We start from the raw sequence: 27,472 nt of genomic DNA on the forward strand, positions 1-27,472 counted from the left end.
TCACTGACCATTAAACCATGCTCTTTACGTGAGAATTATGATATTGTTAGGAATAACCACCAGCAGGTCAAAAGCATTCATAAAGATCTCGATGATAAAGAGGTAACTCCTCTAACTTTGTTCTAACTCCTTCCAGGTTAGAACAAAGGCTCATTCAGACTGATAAACCATTTAGAATAATTAGTTTCTAGATGTCTTTTTTTAACCTCTTTGGTGCTAAACTTCTGAGACTTATTTACCACCCATCCTGATCATCCTGTCCCTATCTCACAAACCTCAGTGAAAATAAGAAAAGCAAGGGAGTTCTACTGCTGGTATGGTTTACCTATGCTGACATTCACCTCCACTCACTGATCTACCATAAAAAAATGAGCTCCTGTCCAGTCTCTAGGAAGGACAGAATAATGCTTCCTGCCACACAAAAGCATGGGACACGTCCCACTCAAGGGACATAATCTTTACAAGGATACACTGGGAAAAACAGAAAGTTATGGCTTTATTTCTTTCAAAAGGTTCTGATTTTTGGATTAGGGAGTATATTGCTGATTATCTGGATTGAATTTAGATTGGAGAACATGATTAAAATCTAAAATGATCCTGTTTACCAGAAGAAATCATCTCAAACCAGTAGAATGCAAATTTGTAAGATCAAGCGCATAGTTCTACACATAATCAAGAATAATAAGCTACAATATTACAGCATAGTAAACAGTAAATTAGGTAAGACACCACAAGGTAAAAACAAGTTAGGACAATGAAAGAACAAAAAAGATAAGCAAGTATGTAAAAAAATGTTGCAAGGAGAAAAGGAATAAAAAAGTTCCTGCCACACTCTGATGTCTGTGATAAGGCACAGATGTTAGCAATATGGAATCATAGAATCATAGAATGGTAGGACAGAAGAATCTCCAGAGGAACTTCTACAACAATTCTATCTATCTTGCACTAAACATCAGTCAATGTTAAAACCTACAGCTAACATTAGTCCAAGCATTACTAATGTAATTAAACAAAACAATGCCATTAGAATATCCATCAAAAATAAAAAAACTACACTTTCTCTTATTTTTTTACAACAGAGAACGACTACATAGTTCTGTAGAGATGATCATGGGCAAAGGAAAGGAGACAAAACAGAAGACATCATGCTGCATAATTCTGAGGCGCTGCAACTCAAGACATGATGATAAGAAACTCTATTAATAGGATATCATAAGGTAAGTTTCTGTGCAAATGGCAGTGTCAGGAACCTTCATTTTTAATTCACTTTGTATTTTGCATGAAAAAATCTACACTTACACAGAACTACCACCTGCCCCACAAAGACTTGCTGAACTAACTATCAGAGTTTATGAAAAGGTTAGAAGCTGCCTTGATGTATTAGAAGTTTAAACAGTATTTGTCACCACATCTTAATTATCTCATGGAAAAATCATGACCTTTCATTGTAGTGTGGACATTACTTCTGCAATGTCAATGATGGGTTATGAGTAAGAAACTCCATATCTCCAGCTTAAGAGCGCAGCTGTAGAACTCAAAGTATGGTTGAGTGGGAGCACCATATTAAAATGTATCCTTTACTATAATTAAAAAATTCATTATTACAGCTATGTATTCCAATAATTTCTGCTTCAGTGCTCCTCTCTAGTTAAATTCCTATTGTTTAACAAAGCATCTGATGTCTATCACAGAGAACTCTCTTGTAGGTTTTCCACATTTTTTTGTTTCAAACACATTTAACATGCAGTCTTAAATTGCACAGATACAAGGTTAGCTTCCTGGTTTTCCAGACCAAAGACCTACCTATCCTATAAGTAAGTAGACTTAGAAAGAAATATAATGTTTGGTTCTTTTCACTGTCATGAATAACTCTACAGTATTTTATCTAGTAAAATGAAAATGCAATGTTGGAAAACCACAGATTTCAGTGATCATTACAAAAGAAGATAACTGATTTAAAATTAAATTGCACTTTGTTGTTACAAGCAGAATAGAAGTAACTGGTCACAGAGATACCTAACAGGTGCTGATCCTTCTGGTATATTGTCTAGGTTATGCTTCTAGACTAAGTCTTAAGTTCATATAGCCAAAGTACATTCTATAAGGAAAAATCTGGGAAAGGTTGCTCAGGTTATATGCCTCAAGAGAAAATGTGTCTAAAAACTAACTTCCTTTATTCACTTAAGGTGACATTGGCAATGGCACACAACCACTGCTGAAAGTTGCCCAGAGGACTGGATACAATTGGACTCATTTCCACTAGACTTGCTTTACCTGATTGTTTGCAATGAAGCTTTTTGCTTCATTGGCTTAGAATGATGCTTTTAAAATCAGAACATATAAAGACAATTTTTATGTTGCACCTCACAAAACATTCAGAGCTAGAGAAATAGTGCCAGACCCTTTCAAAATATTCAGTAAGTGAGTATTTCAGGATCTTCAGTATCAGATCATGTAACAATTTTCTAACATGGATTATGTTAATAAGAGCACTCACATCACAGAAGAAGAAAGAAAAATGATAGAAATGTGCCCACTAGAATTCTTCAGCTCAAGAGGGACAGAGAAATTCTGGAGAGAGTCCAGTGCAGGGCCACCAAGATGATCAAGGGAATGGAACGTCTTTCATACAAGGAAATGCTGCAGGAACTGGGGCTGTTTAGTCTGGAGGAGATTGAGGGGAGATCTTATTAACATTTACAAATATCTAAAGGGTGAGTGTCAGGAGGTCGGGACATCCTTTTTTTTTCTATAGTAGCTAGTAACAGGACAAGGGGTAATGGGATGAAGCTGGAACACAAAAACTTCCATTTAAATATAAGAAAAAACTATTTCACTGTGAGGGTGATGGAGCGCTGGCAGAGGCTGCCCAGAGGGGTTGTGGAGTCTCCTTCCTTGGAGGTCTTCAAGACCCGCCTGGACATGTTCCTATGTGACCTCATCTAGGTGAACCTGCTTCTGCAGGGGGCGTTGACTAGGTGATCTCTAAAGGTCCCTTCCAATCCCTACCATTCTATGACTCTATGGATCATCCACTTGTCTTGGGATCCCTTTTCAGAAAGTCATAGCTAATGCTTAGCTAAGTAAGTTTTGGCTTGCCAATATCTTAAAAGAACGTACAGATCTTATTGTGATCTGCTACGAGAGTCTTCTTTACCAATGTTGAGGTTAGATCAACACTGCCATGGAGGAATTTATGCTGGATTTGAGACCCCATAACAGCTGGTCTATTGGTCAGTGACATGGAACCATACAGATTCTATTAGACAATATGCATTTATTAATTAATATGGTGCTTTGTCTGTATCTAACGGATGAAGGGTTAAAGGGTCATGTTCTTAGATAAGCTGCCACTAGAAGGAATGACGAGCAGCCAAGAGGTTTCCTACACTAGGCTCATTGAAAGAGAAACATAGAATCATTTAGGTTGGAAAAGACCTTTCTGATCATTGAGTCCAACCACTAATCTAATACTGCCAATTGTTAACCTAACACTAGACCATGTCCCTAAGCACCATATCTACATGTCTCATAAATATCTGCAAACACAGACTCAACCACTTCTCTGTGAAGCCTGTTTCAGCACTTGATAACTCTTTTGGTGAATAAAATTTTCCTAATATCCAACCTAAATGTCCCCTGTTGTAATTTGATGTAATTTCCTCTGTCCTATCACTTGTTACTTGGGAGAAAAGACCAATCCCCACCTCACTACAACCTCCTTTCAGAAAGTTGTAAAGGATATTAAATTCTCAGTCTCCTCTTCTCCAGGCCAAACAACCCCAGTTCCTTCAGCTGCTCTGCATCAGACTTGTTCTTCAGACACTTCACCAGGTTCATTGTCCATCTTTGGACATGCTCTAGCACCTCAATGTCCTTCTTGAGGTGTAGTGAGGGATCTAAAACTTAACACAATATTTGAGGTGTGGCCTCATCAGTGTTGACTACAAGGACATAATCACTTCCCTGGTCCTGCTGGTCACACTGATCAAAGCCAGGATGCCATCGGCCTTCTGGGCCATCTGGGCCCACACTGCTGGTTCATATTCAGGTGGCTATTGGCCAAAACTCCCAGGTCCTTTTCCACAGGAAAGCTTTCCAGCCACTCTTTCTCAAGCTTGTAGCATTGCATGGGGTTGTTGTGACTCACGTGGAGGACCTGGTACTTGGCCTTGTTGAATCTCATAAAATTGGTCTCTGCCCATCAATCCAGCCTGTTCTGATCCCACTGCAGAGCCTTTTTGCTCTCAAGCAAATCAACACTCCTGCCCTACTTGGTGTTGACAGCAAACATCCCCTCTTCCAGATCACTGATAAAGATAATAAACAGAACAGGCCCTGATACTGAGTCCTATGGAACACTCCTTGTGTAATACTCCCTGTGGAATACTCCCTGTGACTGTGAACTGGATCTAACTATATTTACCACAACTCTCTGGTCCTGGCCATCCATACAGATTTTATAATATAGCTTCTGGAAGGTCACCAAGCAAGACGAGATATCATGGCAAAATGCCTTTAATATATAGCTAAATCTCTGCTGAAAAACTTTGTCAATACTGCTGCTTCATTTAATAGGCCAGGCTGACAAACTCAAAAGGACATACAAGGGAATGGATATGTTTCTTCAGCCATTCTGGTTAAGCTAGCCTCAACAAAACCAGATTATTTGCTTCAGGGAAAACACTCCATTAAAATGAAACATGAAAGTGTCTAGATTCTTTGGAAATGGAAATAAATGACACTTTCCTTACCTAATGTTTTAACAGGGTCAGAATAGTCAGAATCTGTAAACTGTCCTTTAATGTTAGTTGCTCTGAACTTAAATCTGTGAATAAAACCATGAAAAATCATGAAATGGAAGCTCATGTGCATTTTCTTAAATATTTCATTTAGAAACTAAAAACTATTTTTCTTTTTCAATATAATAAAAGCTGGAATCATTATTCACCTGCTAAACTGACGTTATGACAGATATCAAGGACTTGGTAGTAATATCTCAAATGCATAAGCAAACGATATGAGTTACTTATTTTTAATTTGAGTTTATTTAAGAACTCAATAAACATCTTTTGTTACTGGAAACATTTAAGAAAATATTTTCTCCCATATTTAAAATTAGAGACACATGAATATCATGTCGATCCTCACCTTTTCATAATTGAAATATACATCTTGTACGTTTGTTTAAACATACATTTAATCTAAATCTTTCCCTTGGACAAACACAGAGAAAAATGTACTTACAGGTACTGCTTTCTGGGTTTCAGTGGCCCATTACATATTTTGTCTTGGCTGCCTGGTATAATACATGTGGTATCAGCACCTATGACATATATCTCTTCTTTGCCACTTAGATCTTCTTTTCCTTCTATACATGGTGGGTTTGGAAAGCCTTCATTTGTAAAATATGGTCTCGGTCTGTTGAAGTAGGCATCATACCACTTAGTAACATTCCCATCATGCTGAGCTATTGTCAAGAAAAGAAACAATCAGAAATATTTTACATTCTAATCATACTGTAATTAAGAAGTTAGATGGGAAATGTTTTTTAAGAGCATAGCATTCTATCAGTGCCATTTACTCAACTAAGTCTAAAACTGTATTTACACTTGAACTGAAATTTCCTTATTATCCACACTATCTGTCTTTTGTTAACTCAGAGTAAGTCAACTGAAAATTCCAGGGGCAGCCTTGCGCTTGAATTCTGCCTGTAGAGGATATCAGCTGCGCAAGACATTTGACTTTGAAACTGAGCATGGCTAGCAAGGACAGTAAAGACTGTTTCATAAGTGAAATAACTGGATTTCTGTACCTGGAATTTGTCCCTCTTTGGTAAAGCCTGACCTATCATGATGACCTATCATGAAACTCCCACTCACATTGGTAGCCAATTACACAAAACAGTATCACGGCACTGTTCCTATGAGTAAATGTTCATCAGACCAAACAAGGGAATATACATTCTAACCCACAGTCTACAGAAGGGATTTATATAAATCCCTCTGCCCCCGTTATGAAATGGAAATATCAACCACATGTGACTGCACTCTTTTACAGGTAACACTAATAGCAACAGAAGGATAACCTTGGGAAAAAAAGGAAAAGTTTCATGTTTATTTACCTTTCAAAAATGCTAAATTAGTTTTGTTTTCTTTTTATTTGTTTGAAGGAAACAGAAAATAAAGAAATAGGGACAGAATAATACTGGTGACTTCAAACAGCATGGATGACTCTTCATTGGCAAGTGTTCCCAGCCCACAAGTATTGTGAAAAATACTTTGCTCTTAGTGCTGTTGTCACTGCTAAAGTGACTATCAGCCATTCTCTAATGTGAAAGTACTGAAAACCAAGAAAAGAAATCAAAGAGAAAAGACAAATAGCCTGAAAATAAATTAAAAAAAACTGAAAACAAGTTTAAAGAAAACTTCTAAAGTCTACCTCCAGCTTCCGCAACAAGAACTTGTATCTTCTTGATAGGCCCATGATCATCACTGTAATAACATATTGGCATTCTGATGGTAATTGTTGTTGCCGTGACGAGTAACGCTCCGTTGGTATCATAAGCTGGTGCCGGTTTCTTTTTAGGCCGTGGTGGTTCTGTTTTTAAATAAAGTTATACCACAGTTCTGTTTTAAAATGTTCTCATTACAAGTACTTTGCTCAGGCACGTAGCTGTGTCACGCAAGACAAATCTTCAGCATATTTGCAGGGACAACTTAATGTTCTACTTAATGTACTAAGCCTATAAAAACTGTAGCTTGATAAATTCCTCTGCATAACAGTTTTCAATTAAAAGAGAAAATATTAAAAGGACTGAATCTAAGCTTTTCAATGAATTTCTATCAATGACTGTACTTATTTCCACAAATGTGATACTTTCCCATGCCTCTATGATATACTTTGAAGATATTCAATGATGGTAACTAAAATACTGCTCAATACAATTACTTCACTGAGCCTGCATATAGTTTACAGTACCATCCAGATGTGAATAGCAAATGATCAGTGATACACAGCAAAAGTGAGCACTACAGTACTACGCTATCGGTTATGTCTTCCTGTTCCTACATTAGATGACGTCTAAATAATAAACAAAGGCACACAGATGTGTACTCACAGATAGAACAGCAATTTCTTCAGTATTTATAGAGATTTCAGCTAAAGGGTTTATGAGACATACCTTTGATATCCATAGTTATTTTCAATTGAATTTTTGGCCCTGCACCAGCACCATTAATTGCATACACCTTAAAAAAAACCAAACACCTGTGTTAATATTTGTAATAGCTTCAAATTGGTCAAATCTGGATATATTTGAAGCAATAATGAATGCTGAAACACTCCTTTTGTCATCCATGCTTTCCTAGAACTTCATATTTCTTTAGTATTCTAAGCACAATCACACTTCAGCTCTTGTAGCTCTTTAAAAAAGAGAAAACAAGCCCACTTAAAGAGTTCTGTTGCCTCCCCACACGTCTTAGTCTCTGATTACTTGAAAGGGTGGCATGCATATACTTCTAACAAGCTCCCCTTGAAGAAATGGACCTTTCATCTGAGCCAAATCAGCAGTGCAAGTACTGGAATTAAGAGAGATTTAGTCTTGTACCTGTGACGATGCATCCCAACGCTGCTTTCCAAGCATGTGAACTGAGGGGCCAGAGTACAAAGCTAACTGCTAGAGATGTGTCCTCGTCCCACTCACTCCACTCTATTCATTGTTCCTCTCAGTCCTCAGACTTGTCTGCCTTCATATCCCAGATAACATTCTTGACATCAAAACCCCATATTCAGCCTAAGTTTGTGTGCCCTATTTGGACTAATTTCTCACTCAAAGGAAAAAACCTCAAAGTATCAGTTCTTACGCTGACATTGTAGGTATGTCCTCCTTTCAGTCCCTCTATCATGGCAGTGACTGACTGATCTGTTTTATCAATGACACTAAGGTTGTGGATTCGGATGGCAGCAGGGTCATCTTCATTATACACCATAGCTTGATACACCTGGATATTTCCATTTGGTTCAGATGGGGGTACAAATGTTACTTGGAACTTTGTTACTTCATCTGGTATCTTCTGAAAGGTTATGTTGTTAGGTGGATCTTCAGGCACTGAAACATATATTTCAATGATCCACTTAATGAGTTTACTGCTATTACTATTAGAGTAAAACTTGAAAAATCACAAATTATATTTTTGTATATCAATATTATGTCATTAGTATTTTCTGGTTTTATTATAAACATTTCAAATATTGCCTATGGAAATATTTATAAAGGCAATCAGAAGTTAAATATTTAGTGAAATTCTATTCTTAGTGATAGCATTAAATGCTACAAATATATAGAAAAATAATTACTAGATAACCCTCAGTACTTTCTACTGAGAAAAGCTTCTGTATTTCTGCTGAGAAAGCTTGAAGGCATCATTATACCTTGAAATACATCCGGGATAAACAAATCCTTGCGTGGGTTGACAAGTAAGAAGCAAATGTTAGTCTTGAGTATCCCTTTCTGAAAGCCCTCTGTCAACAGCATGCACCCTTCCAACATTTAAACAAGTCACCATGATCCTAAGAGTCTCTGCTTATCACAGCTAACTCTTGAGGAAAAAAACTTTCCACTAGTCAGTGCCTAGACACAAACAAAATACACGTTTTCCCCCAAGACAGTTTTTTGTCACACAATTGTTCCAGTAGCTTATTTTCTGGACAGCAAAGGCATAAATCATTCTCCCAGTGTCCCTATCTGAAAGAAAAGGCTCTAACATTCTTTCCCAGCAGCTTAATATTTATTGCTCTACCTGAACAGACAAGTATGTAGCATGACCTCTAAACAGTGAAATCAAGCAACTGAAGGTAAACACATTCCCTCAGCCAAGGATTTAGGTGTAGTTGTCACATCCTTCAGGTTTTTCATACCAGCCAAGAAATGCTTACTCAGGCTTCTTGGAGTCAGTCTGTCTAAACTGGTCCTAACTCAACTGTATGGTAGACTGTACAAACCAGATAAGACAAAATGAGATGGAAAAAAATAACGGTTCCCCTCTAAGGGTATTGCACCTCCGAATGTATCACATTTTTTACATAATAGAAAGGGCTACCAAACAAATGTGTCTCTTCATTCATCATTCCTCAGTAAAAGATAGTATCAGCCTCCAGGGATATAAACATATCACGAAATCCTTAGACTTTAATGTATTAAAGGCATTATATATATAAACACATAAACACACACTATAATATTATATCAAATCATTAGCAACACTGTATTTTCATATATCAAAGACAAATCATAAATGCAATGACTGTGTAGTATGTGTAAATCTGAAATTAACCAGAATATATAGCTAAAAAAGTTGACTTGCAGCTAAACTCAACAGAGATAAAGCAACTGTAGTTTATACACAGTTGACAGTTTGAATGAAACAGAACTTTAACGTATTTTCCGATTTTTTGTTGTTTTTGTTTGTTTAAATATTCTTAGTAAACTATTCAAAACCAGCAAAGATAGTCACAACATAACCAGTAACTATGCATGTAAAGCTAGAACTGTATCTTTCCCATGTACATCTGCTTATATTTTCCTAAGCAAATGCTGCCTACTTTTCTGTAACATAGCCTCTCATTGTCACAAGGTCCTTACACAGTCCCTCATTCTCATCTCTCTGTTTTATTTTTCTAACTTAAGAATATCAGCAGCTTTTGTGTCTTTAGTGTCTACCTCACTCTCCAGATTGTTTTGAACATATAGAACAGCTGAGTCAAGCACAGATACCTGTGGGTCTTCACTGGCAACCTCCTGAATACACAGATCATATCCTCAAGTCAGTATAGGTACCATTTAAAATGGTAGAATTCACTTCAGTTAACTTTTATATGTTTATATTCTGCATCGAGACAAAGGATGTTGTATAGAGTATTCAATAGTGTCTTAAGAGAAATTGACACCTCCACAGGGATGAATCACCTCTTCCTAAGACAGGTATCCTATATATGCTGATATAGATAGGATCTCTTCTCATTAACTATAGAAGTAATCCAGATGGCCATGTTCCACACTTTCATATTTTACATGAAGCCAGTTAAGAAGATGACTAAAAGTGAATCTTAGAATTTATCATCATCATCATCATTACTTTTTTCATTGCCTGTAATCCTTTTAAATATTAAGGAAAAAACATTGTGAGAACAAATGTGCATTAAAAGTGCATTATATGTTCAAAGCCTTTTTTTGTCAGATGAAAGAAAAACTGCAAAGTTTGATCCATATAAAGTAGAGAAAAATACAAACCTGCTTCAAAAGTGGAGACAATTACTGGAGAACTAGCCTTGCCTTCAAGGAATGCAGCATTAACGTCCCCCGTAAAGGCAATGATTACTACAGAATACCTTGTAAATGCTTTTAAATCAAAAATTTCTAAGACTTTATCCTCATCATTTGTCTTCACAAATTGAGCTTTATAATTGTCATTATCTACCTGCAAAAGAGTAATAATAATTTAAAAATTGTTATAAGACTTAAAAGAGCCAAAAGTAGAGCATTATTTTAGTACCTTATTTAACTTTTATCTTTCCACCTGTCTAACAATTTACATAGAGTGGTTCAGAAGACGTCTCTAGTTACCAAGACTAGAAAGCTACACAGAGGAGCATATTGCAGCACTTCATCTAGATTGGGATTAAGGAAATGAGCTCTTTGTTTGTTGCTGTTTTCTACCTAGCAAATATAAAACAATTGGCAGACACTGGGTAAGAGGAGTTGTAGAGACCTGAAACAGGGTTACAACAAGGCAAAGATCCAGAAGATGATGAAAACAGTTTACAGCAGAATGTAGTTCAGAAGACAAAAACCAAAAAGAAAACTGGGCAGCAATATATTATGTTGATATGACTACATATAGTGCAATTCCTTTTAGGATACAGTAACAGAAGTATTATTTATAAGACAGTGAGGAGGGAGTAATTCTCTCCTTGAAAAGCTGGAAAGCAGAAATAATGAGGGTTCCACCTAGAAAAGGAAGGATGGTGGAAGACACAGTAATTACTTCAAATTACAAAAAAAAGGAGGTTACTAAATTGAAGATAATACATTGTTTTTAGTGTTTATGAAAAGACAAATAGAAATTTTATCTGCAGCAAAGAAAGATAAGGATTAAAAATTAGAAAAACTGAAATGATACACCTTAACATGTAACTGAAACTATGAATATAAGTTTAGTTACAAACTAGAACAATCTACCGAGGGTTGCTGAACAATTTTTAGCACTGGACATTTTTAGGAAAAGGATAATGAATCGTTTGTGCAGAAGACTTTAGGTACATTTTTTTCTGTGTTCGAGTAGAGTACATACCTCTTGAGATCTCTATCATCCCTACATCTCAAATAATCTGTAGCTCCTTTGAAAAATCTAGTGTTGAGCTTTACATACAACTAATAACTTCTAATGTTAGTTTAAAAAAAAAGAGAAAAAGAAAAAAATGGGAGCCTTTCTAGTATTTGATCAAGTATCATTTACAAAATTTGTTTAAAGTCTATTCCCACTACTTCAGTTAATGATGTTTTCATTGTTATTTCTTCACTGTGTAATTTGAAAAGAAGATTAGGTAGCTGTACAGTAGTTTTCCCACTGGATGAAACCTGTATTAAATGCAGCTGCTAAAACATTACAATAGTTCAAGCATACCATTTATTTGACAGATATGCATCTATCCCCACTGAGAATTAACCTGAACTAAACTTTCTGATGGACTAAACAGACATTCATTTCCTGGGATGGCCATCAAAAGTTGAAACACTTTTTCCTATCTGACTATCAAAAATCTGGCATATAAATATTTACACAAGAGCTAAAATTCAATAACAGCACTAAATCATTAAATGTATTTCTATTCTTTCTGAAGTTTAATGGTTTAGTTCCATCTCACTGGTTTTCAGTAATTTTTTTATTCAGGACTACTTCTAATAATAGTAGGCAGCAAGACAAACTAAAATATGACTTCGAAAAATGATGAGGTAGTACATTTTAGTTTTTCTGATCTAAAAAACTGCAATGAACATCCTAAAAATTTAAACAGACCCTTAACACATTCACTAATGAATACTAATACTACCTTAAACAAATTAAGAGATCTCATAGTAGAAATCTAAAATTTTAAATTTTTGTGTTCTCTGAGCCTATTTTTATAAATCCTTAAAGACACTCGGTTGAGAATTAGACTGAGTAAAGTTATACACACAGGAAGTTTGTGGAACTTGGAGTCTTCATAAAAAATTTCCCATTGGGACAATAAAATATATACTAAAATTTTCACTGAAAAAGATTGTGACAGCTTTATTGGTCTTTAAGAAGTAATAGATTTGTCTACTAAGATGATTATATGCAGAACTGACACTGGTAGTTACTGATCATTAGACAGACAACATCTGATTACAAGGAATCCCTAAACATTTTCAAATAACTCCACTTGGTAAAAATAAAACCAAAGCCCTCTAAATTGAACATTTAAAACAGGCTTTTAAGCTCCTTTCAAGTGTTGGTAGGCTCACCTGAAACATCTTACTTCAGGAATTTTACTATAATTCACATTGATCATGTATTTATAATATTTTCATAAAGTAGAATCAGATGACACCCTGTTAATAATTTAGGAATTTTCAGACAGAGAAGAAATTGTTTAAATGGGACTTAATTAAATAATACACACACAACAAAATCAAGGTTTTTAAAATTGAGTTTGAAAGTTTCAAAAGTACGAAAATATTTTTTTATGTTAATTCTGTTTAGTCAAAAGCAACAGGAACTTTTCATGAGGAAAAGGTCTTCGCTAATTTTAATAAAGGAGAAATAAAAACTGTTCTATAGTTTTCAGTGACCTAACCAACGGACCAAGGAACCATTCCTTTCCTGTTAGTATTCCCTTTGTTATTGCACGTCCCTCATCCTGTCATGTGTTCAGGTGCTACTGTGGTGTGTGCAGAACTGAACAGGCTGTGCTCTAGATATTGGACAACCAAGTTAGAGGAAGAGAAAACAGCAGGGCTACAAATTACTTCCTCTTGTAATTTTACGGAGGAACTTGAAAATACTTTGGTTTTCTTTTACAGTTCTTAGAAATTTTGATTGCACAAAAATCTCAGCATGAACATTTTAGCATATCTGTAAACCTTACGACTGATGCAGAAACATTCAGAAATGTAATAGTCTTCCTCTATGAAAATTGAAAGAACTTTATTTTTAAAGCCTTTAAATAGCTTGAAGTTTTGTTTTGGTTTGGTTTTTTCTTATTATTATCTAACAGAATGATTCTGGATTTTTGAAGTTGCAAACAGCAAGTTTTCCAAGGTAAAGTCTGGTAAACTGATTCCTAGTTTCACTGATAGTCCCGTCTCTGTAATTTCTGGGAACTTATATCCATCTTAAAACTTCTCACGTGCTTGAACTTAGAAAGTTTCATATCTTGCCACGGGGCAGGAAATGAGGTTTATTAATGGTTGTTTTAAGGAGTATTGTAAGGTTAGTAGAAGATAAAAGTGAAAGGCCACTATAGCTTTTCTCTTATGTCAGCTTTTCTCTTTTTGCTTATAAAGATCAAGGAGAAAGAACTATTATTGCTGTACTACTAAAACACAGCTAATCTGACCGACAGAACACCAAGTGGTAAGTGGGTAATCTAATTTGACATTAAAGTTTGTCCTCTGATGCAATGTAACTTTGTAGAAGTCACTTTCTTCTACTAGGCTCTCCATTCTGGTTTATAAAATCACAACAATGAAGTTTTCCTTTCTTTGAAGAAAAACAAGTCACTATTATTTTTATTGGTAAAAATCCTTATTATTGTTAGAAAGAGCTACACCTCTGCAAAACTCAGCTGCTGCTTTCCTGTATAAATCTGTAGTTTTGTTTTGGTTTAATTTCTCTAAGATCTTACTAACACCTATGATTTTTGATATCAAGTTATCTCCCATTAGGAGATTAATTCATGAACAATTAATTCTCATGTGGAGTTTATGTGGAAATAGACACAGTCATGTTGTTTTTCAATCCAGTTTATGTCTGTCTCGTAATTTTTATAAGGACATCTGCTGTGGTATTCATAATACCAAACATCTGTATAACTACTAACAGTAAACTAGAGTTGCCTTACTGAGGTAATATCGATGAGGTAGTACGTTGGTCCAGTAATGATGACAGGTTCACTCCAGCTGATATTAATACTGTGAGGAGATGTAGCCAAAACAGTTACATTTTCTGGTGGACTGTCTGGAGCTGTACATGAAAAAAAAAAAAAGCACATGAATCATGGCCAAAGAAGTCCACAACAAATGACCCAGCAATTTTAGGGGCCAATAGAGATTAATTTTCAATTTTAATTTTTTTCCCAAACATTTACCATTATATAATGCTTAAATAATTAAAACGTTTTATTCTCTCATATATAGCATTTTTTCTTTCTCATATATAAAGCATATAGTGTGATTTAGAAACACCCTTTTCATTGTAATTACTACAAGTTTTCTAGAGTATGAACTACCTACAACTTCATCGCAAACTGAAATTATAGAAGTTTTTAATTACAAGTTATTTATATGCATTTTACATGACACAAGCAAAATATGTACAACTATCTAGTTAAATAGAGAAGTGTAATATATTTGTTCACATCAAATAATCAAAGAATAAGAAATTGTGAAAATGCATGCATTGTTGTAAAATACTAGTACAACTACTTATATACAGAAAAAAAGGCTCCTCTAGGTTTCCTTTCAATTTATTCTTAATATGTTAAGAAACTTTCTTAATATGTTAAGAAACTCCTCTAGGTTTCCTTTCAACTTATTCTTAATATGTTAAGAAACTTAATATGTTAAGAAATCACACACAAAAAAGTTTTAGGAATTGTAAATGTGCAAGAATGTTCACATTTGAGAAATGAGATTTTCCTAAAATTTTCTTTTATCAGGATAATATATGAATTAACTTATTTATTTCTTGTTAATAAGAAATCAATGAAATCATAACAACAACACAGCAGATCTCAGGAAGTGGTATTACTTTTTCATAACAACCATGGTAAATTTTGGGAAAATAAAACTTGGATTAGAAGGTATTCACAGATAATGCCAGAACTTGACTCCATGATGCTTTTTGGGGGGGAGTCTACAACAAAAGATGACAAATGTGATATGTATCAGTGAACAGCCCATTAGAGAAGAAACAACAGACTTGTACATATTTCCAGAATCTGTTTTCAGAGTGTCTTTTTTTTGATCTACCACAAAAAAAACCCCCAAATAACTATGATTAACACATATCAGTAAACAGTCTATTATAAAAAAAAAATCATAAAAGTCATCAGATCTAATCAGAAGACGCAATCTCTTTTCTCAAACATGATTAATGCATAAATATGTACTTTATCTCTAGCTGGAATTTCTAAAAAAGCAGTATAAAATTAGGTATACAGCTTCTTGAGCCTTAGCTTCCAAACTTAGCAACTTTCCAAAAACAATTTGCCACTACTTTTCTATAGCATTAGTGAAGCTATATTTTTTTTTCAGAAGGCACTTTGGGTTTATGCATTAGACAATGACCGTGTGATATCATTTTAAAGCATAACCTAATGCAAGTATCTCCCAACCTGAAGATATTTATATGGATAATTTCCACATGCAGTTTATACTTGTTACGTTTTTAGACCCTTGCAAGAAAATTCTGATTGAGTATGCTGCATTTAAGATACTTACTTACTTACTTACTAAGCGTTAATACCTGTTTATTTTAATCATAAAAGGCACAATATAAGACATCAACTGAATAATACTAAAATTTAGGACTATTTTCTGAAATCACCTGTATAAATAAAAAGAAGAGTAGAAAATGAGATATGGCTAATGTGTCTCATGTTTTACAAGAACCACATTTTTAAAAACTCTGTTTTCTTCAGTGGGTAACTGCCACGTTCTGATTTAGGTTTGTTTGTGAAATCAATCTAGTCAATACGAGGCCATGATATCACTATACCCTTTCTCTTATAAATCACAGCAATTTACTCAGTAGAAATGACCTAGTCTTATTCTCTCATTCTCCCATAATCCAATCACTTCCTCTCATAAGCACTTTTCTCCTGGTTTTCACAATAATGCATTTTCTGTAACTAATAACCATCATTTCCTGATTATCATGCTTCTATCCTTGCACAGGAATGTGGGTCTTATGGAGGTCAGGGTCATCTTTCCAATCCATCTGTGTCCTGATGCTAAGGCAGCAGTTAAGTGTGTTAGCTTGAAGATAAGTCTGGATAGCCCATCATTTAGCATAATCCTCTAAAATAAGACTGAATACTTCAGTCTTCTAACAGAAATTCATGCTTGCTAGTTTTGTTAAGATCAGCTCTTTTTTCCTTTTTCCCAACAAAAATAAAGCTAGGTTCAGTTATTTCATTTTATAATTGCCTAGGTTACTTCTACCTATATTAAAACATGTATATGTTATATTAGGCCACATTTACTTTGCAATGTTTAGTTCTGAAAGAATGAAAGGAAAAAAGAAAAACAAGTTCTGCCAGGCAAAACCCACCAGAAGAAAGCATGTACAATGAGAAGAGAAATCTCATTGCTTTTCACTACAGAAAAACATTTAAGTATACCAAGCAAGTAGGTATCAGCAAGGACTGGGAAAGAAGGTGCTGAAAAGAGAAGCATAACTCTGCCCCACACATTTATGTCTGAGTCTTCACAGGATGTCTGAACATCTGGGAATTTCTTTTGTATCTCAGTATATACCCTGGCATTAGGAGACCTGGCAGTTTACCAAAAAGCACTTCATTGTGCAACTGAATGAGGTCCAAAATGAGGTCAGTGATCTCACTGCCATTCATTTTCCACCTAACACTGACCCTCCAAAATTATTTTTTCTATTAGAAAGCAGAAGTATGGCCAACTTTATTTTCATTATAAATGTAAAAGTAAAACATGAGGTTAGTCAGGTGTTAGGAAAGAAAGTTTTCCTAGCTATGAAAAACATTTCTTGCCCTTTCCCTTACTGTGACACAACACTGTGATCTTCTGTACTGGTAACTGTATAAATCTAGGTTATGTTGAAAATATTTCAACTTGCAGAGCAGATTTGGCTCTTGGGTAATCCATCAGCTAAGTAATAACAGTGCCATCAAACTACTTTATGAGACAGTAGAACAATTCCTGTGAGAATAATCTGCAAGACAGAAGGCTGAATAGTTTATCTGTGTGATGTGAGAACTGGACTGTACTGAACAATCTATAACATTTTCCATGCAGTAACACTATAACCACTCTCAGTAGAGAATACAGACTTTATTTTTCATTTGAAACTGGCAAAGGAGTTGACAAATTGTAAAAAGGATTCTTGTAGCCTTAAATTTATCTTCATAATGAATAATTGAAAAAAAGCAGCTAAGATCCTAAGTGGATATTTAGAATTATTAGGTATTTTTGCTTTAGCACAATAGTCAGATCCTCACCAGTAAATAATTTTTAAGGTTTCTGTTATGTAATTTTTGCTGTTGTTGAAATTTCATGTCTATTTTCTGAGAAAGTAGTTTAACAGTTTTCAGCTTCAATGCTGCAGCTTCCTGCATGTGAGTATAACTATAATATTTTCTTTAGGCTTGAGAGAAACACTGATTTCTGAGAAACAAGTTATTTCTGAAGAAAAAAATAATTTGACTATTCTATCACAACCAAGGTAAGTTTTCCTTTGGCAGAAGCCATGTCTTACAGAGGCACTTGAAAATCAGAAACAGTGGCTAACTTCTGCCCTCGAAACTGCAAACACAACAAACACAACTCACATTGATTTTATGGGCAAAGTACTCAGGGTATTTTACATAGCAGCTAAGCACCTTTAAGCCCTCACAGACCATGTATATTGGCTGTGTACCAGTGGGCTAATCCAGAGGACGCTTGGCCCCATCCACAAGGCAAAGGAGAGGGGGATTGACACCTGTTCTCTGGATGCACTCTGCAAGGCTGCTCAGAGTGCCAGATCTGTTTAGTGCCTCCTGAATTTCTCTTGTCTGTTACAGGCAGTGCCCTTTGCAAAAGAAAAAGGGGAACTAAGTGGTTTTTTGGGTTTTTTTTTAGTCTGTTTAACAATCTTTCTAAAGACCAGTCTTTGGAAAGTGTGAGGTCAGGTAGATAAAGACCTGCCCATCAACTTCTGCTCAAGCAGGCTCCCAGTGCCGCTGAAGCATGCCAGAGCTGCCAGCTGACTACCCAGCTGTGACATGTCACCTTCTTTTTTTCCCTCCACAGCTGATTGCCATTACCCCAAGGAAAGAAGCTCACCACCTAGCCATGATACCTGGAAAAGCACCCATGTTCCCTTGACTGCAGTATGGAGTCCAGTGTGACTTAAGTGTGTTTTATAGGTAGCTCATCTCCTGACATGTCGCTGATTTAGCTCACTGGAAATTTGTTGCTGGCCACTTTCTTCATCACAGACACAGGCCAGCAGCCCCAGAAACTTAGGCTCAAAGAACTGGTGGAACTTTTTTAACTTCTACCCCATCAGTATTTGTTAAATGAGCTAACAGAGCATTCAAAGAACCTACTGCTGAGGATGACACTAGTGGCATGGAAAGGGCTTGTGCAGCCTAACAAGATCTTGATAATTTTAACTACCATCACCTCAGCAGGACTGATGGGAAATGACTTCTCTCTTAAACCAAATTATCACTGTCCAGCATGGAAATCATAAAGAGGACCATAATTTACGTGTTTTCATTATCTACCTCTCTCTCCAGTTTAAATCCCTAACTTTCCTAAACTCAGCAACGATTCTGGAAGAGAAGTATTTGCATATGTCAGCAGCTGAGATCTGTCCATCTAATAGTAAGAAATCTCACCAGAGCTGCTGGCTCAAGAGTTGCACAATTTCTGTTAGCTGTTTTCTGCTCCATTGGTGGCTCTATGTGGGGTTTTTTTTGTTCAGTGGTTTTTTGGGTTTTTTTCTTGTTTAAAATATGCTTTAATTTACAGGCATAGCATCCCTGTGAGAACCATTGAACAAAGAAATTAGGAGCACATAAGAATGACTCTGCAGCTGATTCCAGTGCTTCTCAGTCCAAAGCACTGCTTCAGTGCTTTATATGAAAATGGGCTTCTGTGCTACTGAATTTTACATCATATGATTGTAAAAATTTAAGTGGAACAAAATAAGCATGTGGACCATTGAATAGTGGTTCTTACACAGCGGTTTAAGTCCTCAGTGTCTCTATTATGATGACTTTGAAAGGAGAAAGGACTGAAGGATCTGTGATCTAGTCAAGCCAATCATAGTGGTTCTCAGTTGTTCTACACAGGCCAGAGGCCTGATCTCAGATGTGCTCTGACCTAGGCTGTTTGCAGAATGGGAGGCAAGGTCATATGTCCCTGTGATGACTGCCTAAATAAATTATGTTTCATGTCCCCTTCTCTCAAATACCTAGTGATGACTTATCTGTGACAACTAACGCTTCCCTTAATTGGAAACCAAATTCCTCAGCTGTTCTAATATGTGTCACGGCAGTCCTGTGGGTGTGACATTGCTACTTTTTAGGTGGATACAGAATTTGAAAGAAATCTTTCTTCTGAAAGTGAAGTTCTATTGCCAGGAACATATAACAGAATTCCAGGAAAGTGTTACGATGTTAGCAAACAGATTTTCACTGAAAAAATTCATAACAAGTACTACTTTTCATGGACAGACCCCACATGTGAAGATGTATTGAAAATGGCACATCAACCCAACATAGCCAAAGTTCAGACTTACCAATTCTAGACACGGGGTAGGGTTGAGGAATGAAATTGCTGTTGGATAAGCAGTACATATAGTAGAGCATACAAGGGACATTAAAATCTGACACAGTTTCAAGTATGCATACCTACCACATGATCTATCTCATGATATTTCATATGTTAAGAGTTGCAGTAAATCCTTATTAAGAAGACTTAGCAGTCTTCTTGCTTATTTACATGAACATCACATTGCTATAGCATTATGACATATGGCAAACATCCTTACTTACTGCCAGGAAGTGTTTGTGTAGAAATCCAAGGTGAAGAACTGCCATAACCAACATTTGTACTGGCAGCAACTGCAAATCGGTACCATCTGTACTTTTTCAGTCCGTGCACCGTCTCTTCAAGTTGGCCATCCACCATGTTTTCATATAAATATTGATGCATCTCATATTCAATACACCCCTTAGTCTCCCAGTCACTGCAGTGGATCGACTGTAGCTGTGTGGTAATCTTGTAGCTTTGAAAGTAGCCAAGGATAGATTTCGGTGATCTCCAATTCAAAGTCACACTTGTTGATTGCACATTGGAAAAAACAATATCCCTTGGAGCACTAGGAACTAAAAATTAAAACACTTGTGAGATATCTTTATTTGAATGAAAGATGATTGTAACCATAATCCCTTTATCCAGTGCTGAAAAAATATTTTTAAAAGCATGTCTAAAGACCAAGATTCAATTTCATACAGTTAAAAAGGAGCAATTCTATTGGCCTAAAGCACACTGTACATATCTAGGTGGCATACATTTACTATAGCTTTTGAAAGAAAGAAAAATACTTTTAGGTGTAGCACGTAGGGTAGCTTTGAGAAGTGTGACATTGCTGTTGCTACATTTGGGGCTACATCTCAACTGAGGGAAGGAATATCAAGCAAAGTTATTTCTGGCCTGCTCATAGCATCTTTCACTGCTGTTGCTAACTGGAATTCCATACCTCTCACTTGGAAATACTCATTTTCTCCCTCTCTCTTGGTAACATATGAAATCCTTAAGGAACACCTCAAGGTTTCATAAGTGACTTATTTCACCCTCTGAATGGAAAGTATCACTAATGCAATATGTTTGTCTATCTTTATGTAAGTGCTTTACAAGCTGTTCAGCAAACAACAAATTACAACACCACCACAGGGAGAGCTAAATAATACACTAATACAAAGGGAAAAAATAAACTTACCATAAACTTTTCCTTCATGCATTTATATTCATATGCATACATAAGTACACAGAGTTTATATTAACATGCATGGAGACAGAAACAGTGAATGCATGTACACACATAAATACACACACATTTACCCAGATCTATATTAAGCCAACAGTGTACTCCCAGCTCTTGCAGACTGGATGCAACATATGGTTTTGTGCTATATCACATAGTCATACAGTAAGCTAATATTATCTCTAAGACTCTGTAAGATAATACTAATACTCTCTGTGGCAAAACTGTGCAGAGAAATCGGCTCAGAAATCATTTTGTGCACTTAGCTTTAAAGAGTGCTTTAGAGTGTTTGGGGGAAGAAGTATTGCTGGTAAAAGAAAAATACATGATACATCCTCAACCTGAAACTGAAGAAGCCCCAAGGCTTACATAAAGAATAAAAGGATCCCAGACCAACGTTACTGGGGAAGAAAGAGAAAACCCTTTGTGTTTTTTCAGCCTTATGGGAATATCTGATCTCTGCTTTCATCTGCAACAATTTATTTATAAAAATAATCATAATACAACATGCTGAAGTTCCTCCATCAAATATTTATATGCAACAAACAATGTAAATTCTGAGTCTAATCAGGCTTTGATGACAAAAAAGGTTGAGAAATTCAGATCCTTTCAAAGGACTGTAAAGCTGGTGAAGCTTGCAGGAGAGGGGTCAGGCACAGGAACCATGGCTGCTTCCCCTGTCCACACACACAAGTACATGGTATCACAGTATGCACCAGCTCCATGTACTCCTCCTCTGCTACACACCAACCTGACACAGCAAAGAGCAAATTGTCTTAAAAAAAATCTCTACAGATAACTTTCATAATCATACTCCATAGTATCAAAATTAAAGTTGTTTTGCTCTTGTTATCAGCATGATGAGAAGTACAGGAAGCAGTAAATAAAATCAAAATAGGCAGCAACATTCTTGCTTGATCAGAGTTTGGATGCAATACTCAGTTTTTCCACTTTGAAAAAATATAAACACTGCAATAAGTTCATAACAGCTCTGTAACTGGTATTTGCTACTTCTGTAAACTGCAAGAAAGGGCTTAGTTTGACCACAATGGAAAATCCAACCCTACCATTCTATGATTCTATGATAATTCTGCAATAGCTACTATAAAAAAAAAATCTGTATTTTTCCTTTTAAAATCCTCTACTGTAATATAAGCTGTTAGTATCTGCTAGGATACTGCAGAGAGTACGAATATTACACACTCAGTTATGATGATGAGAAAATGTGGGACAGAATGGATAAAACTATTTGAGTGAAATAAAAGTTACCAGCTAGTCTCACTCTGAACTTGAATTAAAGTATTTTTAAGATCCAATACTAGATATTCCAGGAATGAAAAAAAATTAAGACAGCAGTTCCAAAGACATCAGATTAATTTTTTTAAAAAAATTAAGAATATTCAAGTCTCCTTTTTCTCACCCAGAGATCACTCTTTTTTTGATAAGAAATATGACTTCACCTTCCCAAGCATACAACTCCAGGAGCTCTTGCTGTGACAGAAACAGTCATCATTGTCAGGCTTGGAATAAAGTACAGAAGTCTGCAACATGGAGATAGAAAAACGGATTCTAGTGCCTCTTTGTCTACCATTGCTAACTTCCACTTGCTGAAAACTGACTATACCCCAACTCAAATGAAAGATTGGATCAACTACTGAAACAAGGGCTTGGGATAAAGTAGATGATAACTGGTTGCTTGTTGTATGCCAAGAGAAAGATGGAAATATATACCTTCACTACCTCAAATGTGCAGTTGGTAGAGCCATGGCTGGCAGAACTGCAGTCTGCACCTAAAACAAAGCAGGTTAAAGAGGCTAGCCACTGGCAGAAAGAGCAGTGCCCATGTTCTAGCCAGCACAGTGGGTTTTCCTTTTCAAGGAGAGTACTTTGTTCCCCCAGTTTCAACTTGGAGAATGACATTGAAACCAACTGAGAATTAGAAGCCCTGCAATAAAGATAGAAAAGATGCTTGTCAGTATCACAGAAGTAGAAATTATATCAGGAAAAATAGTGGCTCTGATTCATGGGCTCTCAGATAGAACAATAGAGAACAAGTCTAACAGAGCCAGCCTCCATGAACCTTCCTCATATTTGGTGGAATAACCTCCAGAAAGTGGAGGAAAGAATGGAGGGCAGAAAAATGATATTTCTCTTTCCATGTGTCTTTTTTCCCACTGGCTACAGAGGGAGCCCATACACAATATCCTCACAAAACCAAAGATAGTATCTGTGATTATCCCAGTGAGTAACACTACATGAAAAGCACCATTTTGAAATATAAACTATGCAGGTATCATGATAACACATTAGATAAATACTTCTTTCATTTCGTTGTCTTTCCAGTTTACTAAGACTTGTAATCCATGAAAGGGTCAGTAAGCAGAAGACAGGAAAATTTTCTCCACCAGTGCCTAGATAGACCTTTCAAATAGAATCAGAGCCTTAGGCATTATTCAGTTAAAAATCTAGTCCATTTCACCTCATGGCTTACATAGAGAAATAAAATATAACTGTAATTTCTCATCAGAACAAAGGAAAAGATGTGATCTGAATCCAGAGCAAAGCAGAGTTCGCTCTAAGGGCCACAGTGAGGAGCAGTGACACCCAGTGGCACAGTGTCTCTTGCACTTGATGATTGTGCTCAATGAGACAATTTCAAGACAACTATGCTATTGGGTTACAGATACAAAAAGGATTACAATTACTCTGGCATGGAGAATCAGATTTCCATTCCTCAAGAATGACTAAAATTCCCCCAACTTTTTCTGCCCACAGATGGTACTGATTTGAACAAACCATTTCATGCTTCCTAGAGTAATCATGCAGCTTGTTTAAATTTTCTAAACATGACTCAACTATGATGAAGTGATCACTGTTCACACTAAAAACAACCACGGCCAAAAGTCGCATCTTAGTCAATTATACTTTCAGATTAAATTTGAATTGTAACAAAGACTTATGTGCCTGCTCTTACACATTGCTGCTTTGATATGTGCCTAAAAGGAACTTTATTATTATTACTGGTTTACAGAAAGGTGCAGTTAAAGAAAAAGGCATGAAAAAGGCTGTTTCTGTGGTGGTGTGGCATACTAATTGTCTAAGACCATGCTATGACTATCTAGCTGGTGTTCTAGTGCTAATCCCACGTTTAAATTTCCCAGGAATTTTGGGTAGGACCCCTTAAGTCTCATCATCACATATCTGACAGTCTTTCCCCATTGAATCGTATTGCATTTGCTATAATTCAGCTAGATCTGGGAGTAGACAGTTTTTCAAAGCCTGATTTTTTTGGTGAAATGTACTCTTCCGTTTTCCATTTAATAGCTTGTAATTCAGTTTCTGAAAAACAGCCAGGTAGCTGGCAGAGAGGTTGGCCATGAAATGCTTCTGAATTCAGTTTCTGAACTGGAGGAAGAATGAGGTATCTTCAGGTTCATCCACCATTGTTCATAGGACAGCCAAATTCTGACGAAAAGTGGCTGAAGCCAGATCCACATGGGATTTTAAGCTCCTAAAACCTATTTACGTGCCTGAACTCCTACTGAAGTTGACAGGAAGCTGAGCATCTAAATAGAAGCTACTTTCACAGATCTTGGCCCCAACTCCCTACATTCATCTGGCTGCAATGCTAATCAGCCCTTCCAAACTGGTAGACTGCTCTGAGATTATGGTTTTATTTGAGAACTCAAGTTGAAGGAAATTCCTGGTAGCAAAAGCACCAGGACTGTACAAAGACTGAGAGGAAGTTGAACTGGGACAGCAGAACTGGTTTAAACCAACAGAAATACTTGGTAGAAAAAACCTTATTCACAATGCAAAGATAACCTAAAGGCAGCAAAGGACACACACAAATCTGCTGAGAAGTTACAGCTTTCTGTAAAGGCTTCTTGTGGAAAGCAACGAGTACAGCTGCATGGGCCAGGAACAGAAGACGGTAACATGATCCAGCATAGTTCCTAACGAAGTTAATAAAAAAAGTCTGCCTACAGAACAGCTGCTTGGAGCTGGAGTTTGGATTAAAAGAACAGCGGCAGCCTGGAAGTCTGTTGGGTGGTATTAAGAGCATCAATAGGATGACAGTGAAGAACAAAGTAGAACAGATAGCAGTGGGCACGCAACAAAAAGTCTTCAGAAAAATTGAGGTATTTGAAAAGAAAAGTAATATTGTGTATTGATTATCTCTACTAATTTTTGAAAGCTTAGCTACCCAAAGGAGTTTCCTGGGTTAAGCCGATAACCCTGCTCATACCAAATACTACTCTAGTACGGACTGCAACTTCAGGGGGACTTATCATGATATAAAGTCCATCTCAATATGAATAAGGACATCATAAGCAGGTCTCAAATTATTTTACTAACATAAAAATATACAAAACCTGTAGACTAATTTTCCCATGACTTGGGATTGATCAGACATGCTTCAAAGGAAATAGCACAGTTGAGAGCAAGTCTTAAAAAAGCCTCTCTGGACTATGTTTCTTAGTCCTTAGCACATTAGAAAACTCGGCCTCTTAACTATGGCACCTAAGCACTGAAAAATAAAATCCTATACATCTAGAGAGATAGGTACTTTTAAGTTAAACTTAGAAATGTAGCAAAAAACCTCTCAGTACCTAAGTCTTAAACAAGAATGCTCAGCTTTCCAACAAAGTAGACCATTGTCTACTCTTCAGTAAACAAACCTGTAAATGCGTTCATTATCAGCTTTGTACGCATATGTCGCCACCATTTCTCACACGTTAATGCAGAGTTGACCTAGTACTTACAAAAAAAAGTTCCTTCATCCTACACTATATGATCCTTCTATTTTTATCTATCTGCTTATAAAAATAACATACATACCATTTCATTGTCAGTAACCAAGTGTTCACTGTATTTTTCTAGTAAAGACTTGCCATCAACATCACAGCAATTAACTGACATTTGGACACAACAACTCATCAGAAAATTTAACAAAATTTCCACATTACATAAAGAGAATTGAAGTCTAGGGGAAAAAAAATCACTTCCAGTCATTTTGCAAGGAAGTGTTTCAAAGATTCTCAATCATTATTCTCTCCACAATTTTTGGATGCTTTTACTTTAATACAGTTTGGAAATGTAAACCTGCAGCACGGACTGAACATGTGAAACACACTGCTTTTATGTGTAGTAGTGACAGGGGACACTGAAGCTATTCCATTTCCCCTGCTGTGGCTCTGCAGTAGGTTGATTCCTCTGCAAAACAAGGACAACGCTGCACTCCACATTGTGCTTAGGGCCCTAAGGATCACTTGAAGGTATGGGTTTAAATATTTCTTTCAGTGCATTACAGTCACCTGTAGTTCTCTTCACAAGTTAATGAGGACATTCATGGAACTCCAACTCAGAGCTACTGTGAGCTGCTACATCCTATGAGAAGGATTTACAGTGACAGAAGCAGATAATTTCCTTAGATATGAAGAAAGCTTTAAGTCCTTGGCACATTTTTTGCTTCTCGCAGGCCTGGTTAAAAAAAAAAAAGCCCTCATTTTCCAAAGGATACTTCCATCCTGGAGATACAAACCAGGAATCTTTACAGGTTCCCCTGTACAGAAAGTAAAGATATTTCAGGCACAAGTAACAACAGACTGTGTTAATTTGCCACCTTCATATCAAAACACTTAAACTTTCCCATTACCAATCTTTTCAAGCACTACTCTCCTTCACATTCAAGGCATACTTCTGTGTACGCCTCCAAGTTAATATTGGCCAGGAAAATCAAGCAGAGATTAAATTAAAAACTTGGGTTTTGGAAAAATTTCTACTCATATTTCTTTAAAATGTAAGCTATGAATGAATCTGTTTAGTAGGAAACAAATATAAAGGACTGCCACAACAGTACAATGGGGTCCTCAACCTCTTCCAAGACGTGTTCAGTTATAATAAGTAGGACTAACTGTAAGGAGGGGAAAATGATTCTTTATACTTCAAGCAAAATGATTGGTATTTTCAGAGAAGAATTAAAAAATTGTCAATAAAAATTAAAAAATTAAAGCAACAGCAGTTTTCTTTTGATTATTCATGTCTTGAACCCCTCAAGTGGCTTTCAAATTGTTTTATTTTTCTTCTTAACTGAATGACTGTTACACTTTTCCCACACTTATGAGTTAACTGACTCTTGAAAGCTTTAGTGTACCTTTTGGAGAAGTTTCCTACCATTTTATGGCTCTTTCTCCCTCTTGAAAACTCACTCAACCTTCAGGAAGTTTCAACTTAATATGTGCATTTTCTTGAAAATAATTCAAGGATAGCCATTCAGTTATAAAATTCTAATTCATTTACACATGTGTACTTGCTATATGTCTCTCAAATCCTTTATAATGTATTTAATCACAAAGTAATATTACACTACAAACCCGCCTGTTTTTGTAACATACTGCAGCCTGGCAGAGGTGGTTTACCATGACAATGGA

General features: G+C 36.2%; 1 protein-coding gene across 1 annotated transcript in view; it reads right to left on the bottom strand.

Annotated features, from left to right (window-relative positions):
• PTPRQ (protein tyrosine phosphatase receptor type Q) overlaps nucleotides 1–27,472 on the bottom strand; it is a 110,863-nt gene that overhangs the window by 28,357 nt on the left and 55,034 nt on the right. Inside the window, exons 26-33 of the mRNA XM_062016781.1 lie at nucleotides 20,047–20,379; nucleotides 14,146–14,267; nucleotides 10,292–10,478; nucleotides 7,866–8,110; nucleotides 7,184–7,250; nucleotides 6,442–6,600; nucleotides 5,248–5,470; nucleotides 4,755–4,828 (exon numbers count right to left, since the gene is read on the bottom strand). Of these exons, the coding sequence (XP_061872765.1) occupies nucleotides 4,755–4,828; nucleotides 5,248–5,470; nucleotides 6,442–6,600; nucleotides 7,184–7,250; nucleotides 7,866–8,110; nucleotides 10,292–10,478; nucleotides 14,146–14,267; nucleotides 20,047–20,379 (1,410 nt within the window). The remainder of the gene's footprint in view (nucleotides 1–4,754; nucleotides 4,829–5,247; nucleotides 5,471–6,441; nucleotides 6,601–7,183; nucleotides 7,251–7,865; nucleotides 8,111–10,291; nucleotides 10,479–14,145; nucleotides 14,268–20,046; nucleotides 20,380–27,472) is intronic.

Source organism: Colius striatus, chromosome 1, assembly GCF_028858725.1.
Source record: "Colius striatus isolate bColStr4 chromosome 1, bColStr4.1.hap1, whole genome shotgun sequence".
NCBI lineage: Eukaryota > Metazoa > Chordata > Aves > Coliiformes > Coliidae > Colius > Colius striatus.